General features: G+C 47.8%; 2 protein-coding genes across 11 annotated transcripts in view; one reads left to right on the forward strand and one right to left on the reverse strand.

Moving 5' to 3' along the window:
• Positions 1-1498, reverse strand: part of smarca4b (SWI/SNF related BAF chromatin remodeling complex subunit ATPase 4b) — a gene marked incomplete at its 5' end in the record, with an annotated part of 30123 nt that extends 28625 nt beyond the window's left edge. For 9 of the 10 annotated variants that reach the window (XM_083764937.1, XM_083764936.1, XM_083764938.1 and 6 more), the window contains 2 exons: positions 364-496; positions 1277-1498. In XM_083764937.1, coding sequence (XP_083621063.1) covers positions 364-496; positions 1277-1498 — 355 coding nt within the window. Of the gene's footprint in view, positions 1-363; positions 497-869; positions 1039-1276 lie in introns of those variants that run through there. The other variant, XM_083764944.1, reaches the window with a different exon arrangement.
• Positions 1499-7181: 5683 nt separating this feature from the next.
• Positions 7182-8351, forward strand: LOC310858375 (glycosyltransferase family 92 protein F13G3.3-like; the record flags this gene model as incomplete). Its single annotated transcript, XM_083764484.1, has 1 exon — positions 7182-8351. One exon carries the CDS (start codon positions 7182-7184, stop codon positions 8349-8351), a length of 1170 nt encoding a protein of 389 aa, XP_083620610.1.
• Between the last annotated feature and the right edge of the window lie 1901 nt (positions 8352-10252).

A 10252-nucleotide genomic window follows, 5' to 3' on the forward strand; every position in this document is an offset into this window, starting at 1 on the left:
AACATGTCTATGGACTATGGTGGCTTTTTATGAAACAAATACTTGTTTAATACAACCAGATAGGACTTTTCTGTTTGGATGTATGGGCTGTCAAGCCCAGAAAGTAGTTTTTTGCCACTCCGTAGGCGTTCCTGCATAACTTCCGGCTACGATGGTGTCATGCGCATAGCCTTTATTATGTCTATTACTGAACATTGTGCAAGGGTGTGAAAACAGTAGAGGCACACACACCCTATGAGCAACCAAAGCCACAGCCAATATGTTCATCATGACATCACTTCACTGTACATATATTATTTTGTTTTAGTCTTTCACAATGCTGGAATTTGTTTTAGGTGACCCACCAAACCACCAAACGTCTACCTTGTGAGTGTTGATCAAGAGGGCTGGGTGGGGGACCCATCCCACTATGTGCACCCTGCCTCATGGACAGGCCTTTCATCTGGCTGAACCGCCCCTCCTCACTCATACTCTTCTCATGCATGCTCTCCATGGGCTATACGGGAAAAGGAAAACATGTGATGTGTAGTGCAATCTGAATGCATAGATACTGTGCAACAACATGTTCAAAATTTGCATTTGGTAGTCCAGGGGTTGACTACTTGCATGCCCGCAGGTCTTGCCCACTTGCCTGAAAATTAAACAGTCCATTATAAATCGATAGGTCAAATTTGAATTACCATTCTTCAATTTAACACTTTTTTTTACTTTCTAGGGGTGCGATAAAAAAATGTCATACCACAATTTATGCCAAATACCTATATAGCTATGAATATGACTATGGGTTCACACTTGCTATTTTATGTGTAGCAACAGTGTGTAGCAACGGCACATTGCTCAACAGTGCTCTTATTTTACATTCCACAGACCAGAAGATAATCGCTCTGGCCACGTTCAGGTGTTTAGACAGATATCTCGTGTTGGGTTTAGATGGTTGCGTCCCCTCTCAAACGAGCACTTGTCCGCCATGTCCGGTTGGGTAACCTGAAAGCAAACTCCATCTGCCCGAAAGTTTAATTTACCTGCCACGGGCAGGTGAGCAACCCAACCCTATAGTGTCAACACCTGTAAGTCACACCACATTTGATGGCCGTGCGCTTGCATAATAATGCTTCCAGGATTTACTGCATTTCTCATATCAAGATGTAATTTGAATTACTGAATCCCCCAAAGCAAGCTGTTACAGGAGGAATGATAGTGCAGGTGTGTCAACAGACCACTATATGAAAACTAAAGGCTTCAGAGGGAATGTAATTCATGGGAGGATTGTCCTTACTTTGTGCAGCGGGTGCATGTTATCTTGGCTGTATCCAGAGGGTCCCGGCTGGGAGTGTCCTCCAGATGATGGGGGCCCAGGGCTAGGACCCATCATACTGTGAGAGGACCCTGTAGAAGAAGGGCCAGGACTAGGGCCCAACATGGCACCAGGGGAGGGCCCCCGACCGGGTGAAGGACCCGGTCTCGGAGTTCCTCCCATGGGAGGGTCCGGTGTCGACATGATGGCCTTGATCTGCTCTTGGCTAATAAGCAGCAGCTTCTTGGGTGACAAGAGAGGAGTGAATGAGGGGGCGTGAGAGAGATGAGCGAGAGAGACACTGTGAGAGAGAAGGGGGTGATAATAATAACGGATGCAGCCTCTACTGCACTCAAAAGTATGCCTTTGATATATTACCAGTGAAAAAAATCTGTTACGTATTTGGTGCATTATTAAAGATACAATACATTCCTAAATGAACACAATTGCTATCACAACAACAAAGCAATTTTCTGACATGCCTTTCTATAAATGGAGGGGATGCCAAATATTTTGCAGAATATGGTTTAATAATTTGCACAACGCCTATCACGTATATCATTGATGCCTGCACACACAGCACACCTATCCGCCTGCGCGCAGAACATGCTATTCCCGCTGCAAGGTATATATAAAAGCCTGCACTTGAACTTGAGACAGGGATATACTACTCTGCAAAAAAAAGAAAATCCCTCCTTGCACAGAACATGAAAAGGATGTTTATAGTTAAATATATGTGGGAATGGCGGACTGTCTGCTTGTGCGACTGTACCTACCCGCATTCATTGAAGGCAACACGTACGAGTCCATCATGAACATATATTCTGCGTCCCTGCTGTTTGCAGGCCTACTGGAGTAGGCTACGATAAAGACGCAGCGGGTTGTCGGCGCAATTAGTTACTCACCGCTTTGTAATGTGTGCCTTCCCTTGAAGCGTTGATTTGCTCACAGACGTGTCTCGAGCGCCCCCCTTAGTTCTCTCTAGTCTCTTCACCGCTCCACCACCACAGCGATCCGTCAAGTTACATCGTTTCAGCACGCTCGTCGAGTCATGCCGAGGTATGCGTTTCACTTCTTGTGGACGGACTTCAAAATAAGAGTTTTTGTTTTTTACTCAAATGTTATTCAGTGATATTTATTAAATACGTTATTCGGTGCACTTTTGTTTTGAAGATCACCAACCGGATGCTAGATGATAATTCAGGAAAACTTGATGAGTTTGTATCTATGGCTTGTACTGTATATGGGTCAATATCAAATTGCGGGAGTTTTGAAGTCCGAGGGATGTAACTTAGGATTTATCGCATGTCAACAGTGTTACTACAATATTGGTATAAATAACTTTCAATTTCAACTTTTCTCAAACGTGGATCTAATATTTAGAAGAATCTTTCTGTAAAAATGCCATGTGGTGTTTGGTGATAGGCAGCCATGTTACTGTCAACTATGTTACCCTTGTAGCCTATAGGTAACTTAGTGGACTAAGAGTAACATAGTTGACACTCATGACATGTTCTTATAGTTCTCCGCAGTTAATTTACTATTCTAACTGTACAGTAAATAAAAACACTGTTTTAAATATTAAATAAATAAATATTATAAAAGACAAACGTGGTTTTCAGGAAAATGCATTTGTGAAGCACTTTGGTACAATGAGAGTTGTTTTTAAATGTGCTATATAAATACATTTGATTTGATTTGATTTATTGAAAATGCCTCCTACAACGTTTCGATCTATTTGATCTTCATCAGGTCATGTAACGACTATAGCCTACATGTATACAGTACTACAGTACTGTGCTTTTTGCTTTAACACTAGCACGTGGGAGCAGCCGTTCTGACTGATTTTGAGATTTTAAAGTTGATTTTCTTAGCCCATGAAGTCCAGAGAAAGTTCCCCTTGCATGACTTTGTCTAAATATTAGATTGAAATCATCTCTGTTTTTTTTCTCCATCTGAAACGTTTTGTAAATATGATTTTAGGCATAGATATACCTACTAGGTCTGGCTTTTTCGGCCAAACCTCCCCCACTCGTCTAAAGATCTTCACTCACACCTCCCTCTCCAGCTGGAGACGTCATTGTTCAAGCCTGCATTTCCAACGAATTAAATCATATATGTTCCCTTCGGAATGTCCCTGAGTCCGAGAGTCTTTGTGAAATGTACAGCAGCGGCGATAGCCCCACTGCGACAACAGGGTCTTCGTCTAGCAACCTACATAGACGATTGGATCCTATCTGCAGACTCTCAACAAGAGGCGCTGTCACACACACACATAGTGCTCAGCCACCTCCGCTCTCTCGGATTTCAAATCAATTACGAGAAGAGCATGTTAACGCCGACACAGTCAATAGACTTCATCGGTATAACGCTAGACTCAGTCTCTTACAGAGCTCGCCTGAGTCGAGAGAGAATAGACGCAATGATACAATCTGCAACGTCTTTCAAGAAAGGACGCTCGATTCCTTTCCACGTATGTCTCAGGATGGCGGGGCTAATGGCTTCCTCAATCCATTTAATCCGCCTGGCCAGGCTACACATGAGACCATTCCAGCAATGGATGAACTCTCTGCGTGTACCTATGTACCGTCGCCACCAACGGGTAGAAGTGACGTCACACTGCATACTAGCCCTACAATGGTGGATAAACAGACGGATCCTTTCAGAAGGAGTCCCCATGGGGAGACCTCTGATCAGGAAAGTGGTCACCACAGACGCAAGCATGACAGGCTGGGGAGCCACGCTGGAGGGTGCCACAACCAGGGGCCGGGGGTGTGGTCAGAGCACCTACGCTCCTCCCACATCAACTATTTGGAACTGATGGCGGTTTTCCTCGCTCTGAGGCAATTCGAACCGCTCATACAGGGTTGTCACGTGCTGGTGAGAACAGACAACACAACGACGATGTGTTACATAAACAAACAAGGCGGTCTCAGGTCCCCCCGTCTTCATCAGTTAGCTCGAGAGCTCATTCTATGGAGCGACTCTCGGCTTCTGTCCATCACAGCATGTCACGTCCCCGGCATTCTGAACACAGGAGCAGACCTGTTGTCCAGAGGACCTCTCCGCTACTCAGACTGGTCTCTACACCCACAGGTAGTCACACAGATCTGGAGCAAGTACGGGACACCCGAAGTGGACCTATTCGCCACAGAAGGGAACACGACGTGCCCCCTCTTCTTCTCGATAGAGGGGCCATCGACGCTGGGACTAGACGCCCTGTCACACCGATGGCCCAAAGGCCTACTCTACGCATTTCCCCCACTGACCCTCATTCCCCCCACTCTGGACAGAGTGAGGACTCAGGGTCTGAAAATGCTCCTAGTAGCCCCAGCCTGGGGGGTCTGGAGGTCGGAAATAACTCACCTCCTCTACGACCAACCGTGGCAAATCCCTCTACGAGTGGATCTCCTCACTCAAGCAGGTCGGGAGATTTTTCACCCTCGCCCCCAGGACCTAGACCTATGGGTTTGGCCCGTGAGAGGGTGATGTTGTCCGACGTAGGCCTCCCTCCGAATGTCATAGCCACAATTCAGAGGGCAAGGGCTCCATCAACAAGGGCGCTACGATACGGCATGGCGCGTCTTTGAGCAGTGGTGCTCAACACGGCCTACCCAAGTGGTCCCCTACCAAGCGTCAGTAGTGGACATTTTGACCTTCCTACAAGAGTTCCTAGACAGGGGACTAGGTCTCTCCTCGGTCAAAAATAACTTGGTAGCAATCTCAGTCTGCCATGTGGGGTTTGAAAACGAGACGGTATGGAAACACCCTCTAGTTAGACAGTTCGTTAAGGGCGTACGAAGGGAACACAGGGTCAACAGATCCCTGGTCCCCTCCTGGGATCTAACCCTAGTCCTGGAGGCCTTAACCAGGGATCCCTTCGAACCACTGACGACAGTTAGTTTGAAGAACCTGACACTGAAGGTAGCCCTCCTAGTTGCCTTGACAACTGCTAAAAGGGTCAGCGACCTACACGCCCTCTCGGCCTCGCCAGAGTGCATGAGGTTCGATGACAGGTCAACCAAGGTCACTATCAAACCCAACCCAGCCTTCATCCCCAAAAGAACGATCTCTCTCTGTGTGCGTTCCAGTGGACCTACAGGCTTTCCACCCCCCTCCTTTTGCTTCCAACGAAGACAGGAGGTTAAACTGTCTCTGTCCAGTAAGAGCTTTACGCGCATACGTGGACAGGACGGCTCCCTTCAGGATAGGGAACCAACTATTCGTATCCTGGGGTACCAGGACCAAAGGAAAGCCTGTCACAACGGTCAGCATCTCCAATTGGATAGTGCAGACCATCCGCCTGGCTTATACTAGTCAGGGAGTGGAGCCCCCACAAGCGCTGAGAGCTCACTCCACAAGAGGTATGGCAGCATCCTGGGCACTCTGTAAGGGTGTCCCAATCCAAGAGGTCTGTACCGCAGCGAGCTGGTCCTCTCCCTCAACATTTGCCACATACTATAACCTAGACGTGGCAGCGCCCTCGGTGGCGCACGCAGTGTTGGGGGCTGCCGCACCATAATGGACCTATTAGGCCATTAAACCATGTGTAATCACATAAGTCTAGATGCCCTGGATATACCAGGCCTACATGAAGCATCTACACTGAGAATGTATATATCAGTCCGAGGCTACTACCATTCTCCACCGGGACCGGGCTATCAACCAGAGGTTGCACAGCCCTCATTAGGTTACCATATAGCCCTGAACACACTTGACTAATTTCAAGACCCGGGAGATCATAAGGTCCCATAGAGTGAAGTATTTCGTGAACGAATACTTAACAAAACGAAGAGGTTTCTTTAGAAACCAAGGTTTTGTAAGTATAGTGAGCGAAATACTTCACTCGAAACACCCTTCTGTCTTGGCCCGGCAGAAGGAAAAAGTGTTCGAATGAGCACGCTGTGACGTAGACGCAGCCTAGATGCTTCGAGAAGCAGGGCATCTACGTCATCACTCTTAAACCCACAGGCACATATTTTAGGAGCAATATGCGCTGTGGGAGTTCATGAATGAAGTTTCTGCCCTTTTGCTCCGCAAAGGGAAACATCCCATAGAGTGAAGTATTTCGCTCACTCTACTTACAAAACCTTGGTTTATAAAGAAACCTCTTCGTTTCTGTACCATACCACACATGACATGCCAGTACGTTGCCATGTGATCCAGCACTATAAATATTGCTTGTCTGTCTAATCAACTGTATAATCAATCAGTATAAATAATGAATACTTTGTGTTAATTCTACAATGTTTGTTTCTTATTGTTCACAATATCAGAAAGCATTAAAGAAAGCAAATCACAATATAAAGCATGCAGGTGTGAAATAAAACCAGGGAAAACACTGTACGCATTAGTTTCTGTTGCTATACATTTATCTGGATGGCAGGTTCGTTCAACACAAAATGTCTCTTCTTTCACTTAGACACACTTGACACATGTCATAGTAAATGTGCCAGTGTGAATTCTATACATAACTGCCCAACGTGCACCGTTCTAGTCTTACTAACCCACGTTACAATCTCCATATTTGGCCCGGGCCGACCTAGATCTCCACATATAGACAGAGACATCTAGTGCTAACGCAGAACTCCACATATGGAGACGACGATCATTCATGAGCATCATGGTGACAAGCATTCAGCAGACCCTATTTAAAAGGGCAAAGCACATTTTTCATCTGACTTCAAACTTGACTTCATTCAGGTCTTAAGTTAAGGGTTACTAGTACTACTGCGGCGCTATGATAAGACGGCGGTTCTTCCTCCCCTCTACTGTGGCCGTAGTCATCGTCATTGTCATGGCTAACTACACAGCTGCGTACGAATCCCCCACGATCCCCCACTCCTCCACCGCGAGCATCACCCCGCTCTGAGACACCCCGCACCTCATGGTTTCAGCCTACATGGACGACAGGGTGGAGGGCTGGGACGTGCGCATCATCGCCATACTCCGGAAAGACGCCATGGTGCCTCTCCACTGCGTGTTCCGCTGTGGCGGGCATTTGTCGGACCACGGCAGCACCCCTGCTGGCTTACAGGGAGACATGGGTTTTGGTTTCCCCTTCGAGGCCAAGTTTGTCATGTGTCGGATCCCGACGACTTGCGTCGATCCCACGAACGTCACCCTCTCGGTTCACCCGGGCGGCGGAGAAGCGCGGCAGGAGAGCTTCCTCCCCATACGCAACCGGAAGAAGACGGGCGCTACGGAGGAGGTGACGGCGCCCCAGGTTGACTTTACGGTGTGCATCGCCACCCTGTACGGAGGCTACAACAACGTGCTCCAGTTCACACAGTCCCTGGAGATGTACAGAGTGCTGGGAGTGGACAGGGTGGTGGTCTACAACACCAGCTGTGGTCCGGACCTCGACCGCTTGCTGCATAGCTACAGCCAGGAGGGCTTCGTAGAGGTGGTTCCATGGCCCATAGACAAACACCTCACACCGTCGAGGGGATGGAGGTATCGCGTGGACGGACCGGGGGACCTGCACTACTATGGCCAGATGGCGACACTCCACGACTGCATGTACCGAAATATGGAGAGCTCTCGCTATGTCTTGTTGCACGACATAGACGAGATTATCCTACCGTACCACCACGACAACCTGACTGCTCTGATGAGCCAGCTCCAAAAGCAGGATCCGAAGGCAGGGGTGTTCCTATTCCAGATGGATTTATTTCCGACTGAGCATGTCAAAGCCTCCCGCCCTCCCCAGTGGGAAGGTGTGCCAGGAATAAATATTCTGGAGCACATCGATAGAATAAACAAACCAATGGTGAAATGGGCCAACAGCAAGATGATAGTTCAGCCAAGGATGGTGGAAGAGACATCAGTGCACTTTGTGGTCAAACACCTCGGGAATACTCTTGTCGTCCGTCCAGATATGGCTCGGATTATTCATGTCCGGAGTTGCAAAGGGCAGATCTGCAAAGGGCAGCGGCACATTGACACCAGGCTGTGGCATTTTGGTGAAAAGCTGATCGCCAGTGTGGACAAGGCTCTGAGAAGAATAGGGATGCTGAAGACAAAAGCATTGAGAGCATGGTATGTGAAGGGGTGACAATTAAACTATACATATTGAGAGGGGGCGCTAACGAGCAAGCATGGAGTAGGTTGTGTGTTTGATGAGCTCCGCCAAAATCAGGTTAAAAAGTAATATTTTAGACACAACTCACCCATAAAAAAAGACCGTAAAAATATCACCAAACCTGTTATCTTCAAGTTATATTAGGGTCAATATCAAATTGCGGGAGTTTTGAAGTCCGAGGGATGTAACTTGTATGTACTTTTAGTCAAATTAAAAAAATCATTATGATCATGTTTATACAAATTGTATCATTAATTAATACAAGGCACGCTTGACGCCTCTCTTGAACTGTCGAACCAGTAGGTGTTCTCCCACTGTCTTGCTTTATGCCGACGTGGTATGCCGAAATAGCTGCCAAGTTGACCTTAACGGAGGCCTTCCAGGCCTCTATCCAGGATCTCCTGCAGGAAGGTCAGAATGTGCACCACCGAGGCCTGGAACGGGACCACCCGATGAGGTCTAGCCAAGCACCAACGTTCAAACATGTTCCAAGCAATGCTGTACCGTTGTCTATAGTCGACAGGGCCCTGGCGCCCAGAATCATCGCGACGACATTCAGGGGCAGGCCCTCTGCGTTCAGGTTTGACCCCTCACGGGCCAGACCCAGAGGCCCAGGTCCTGTGGATGTGGGTGGAAGATCTTGTGCCCTGCCTGCGTGAGCAGGTCCCTCCATAGGAGGAGCCACCAAGGCTGGTCGTAAAGGAGGGGAAATATTTCTTGCCTCCAGGACCCCCAGGCTGGAGTCCTCACACTGGCCAGAAAGGGAGGAATCAGGTCCAATAGAGTGAATGCGTAGAGCAGACCCTTGGGCCAGTGCCTGTTCCATGGCATCCAGGCCTAGGGTTGGTGATCCTGCCAGGGAGATAAAGTCAACACTTTTTTTCTGGTCCACCTCGGGTGCCCCGAACCTGTCCCATATCTGGGCCACCTCTGCGTCTAAGGACCAGTTGTGGTAACGGAATGCACCCCAGTCCCTGTATTCAGGAGTCCCGGACGTGACAGGCCGTGAGTGACAAGAGGCGCTTGTCGCACCACGTCAACAGCCTGTGTGCCAAACATGTGCATGCGTAGAGACTTCAGTCCCCCTTTCCTGTTGATGTAGCACATGGTCGTAGTGTTCTCGATTCTTACCAGAACATGGCAAACTTGTATATGAATGGTTTGAAATGCTTAGGGCAAGAAAAAATGTCAAAGTTGATGTGGGCAAGCCTCAGGGCTCCGTCCTACACACCCCTGGTCATCCTGCCATCATGGGTGGGCCCCACCCCCCACCCTGTCAGGATGGGCCCCACCCCCCACCCTGTCAGGCTGGTGACTTTCCTGGCTAGGGCCAATCCCAGGGGGACCTCATTCCCATGAGGAATCATCTGTCTACAAGTGTGTAGTCTGCAGTCACTGTCATTCGATGTGAAAGCATAGAATGACAGTCATCTAGTGGTGCAACCACTCCTATAACAGCTATGTGTGTCTCTGGCTGTGTCAGTCCCTGGCTGGCTGGCTAGCTGTCTGTGTCCGTCTGAGCACGAAAACTTCCGGGGACCACCACACGGAGTTGCACCACTCACTTCACACGGTGTGTTTTCTTTTTGCAGGTTAGGAGCACTGTTTCATTTTACAATGTGTGTAAAATCTGTGTTAATAAACTGGCAAGTGTTCCATGTTAACTATCTGTATTTGTTTGTCAATTATATAAAATGGTCTTAATTAAATACACTAAGAGGTGGAATATGCAGTTTGCTAACATACAATAATAATCATGAATTCATTTTATTCATGATTAGGTTATTTGATAAATAAATCATTATACTTTTTCATGTCCAGTCAACTGTTACTTTAGTCAACTATGTTACCACGCTGTCAACTAAGTTACCATT

This window comes from Protomyctophum parallelum, assembly GCF_964188405.1.
Source record: "Protomyctophum parallelum genome assembly, chromosome: 5".
NCBI classification, from domain to species: domain Eukaryota; kingdom Metazoa; phylum Chordata; class Actinopteri; order Myctophiformes; family Myctophidae; genus Protomyctophum; species Protomyctophum parallelum.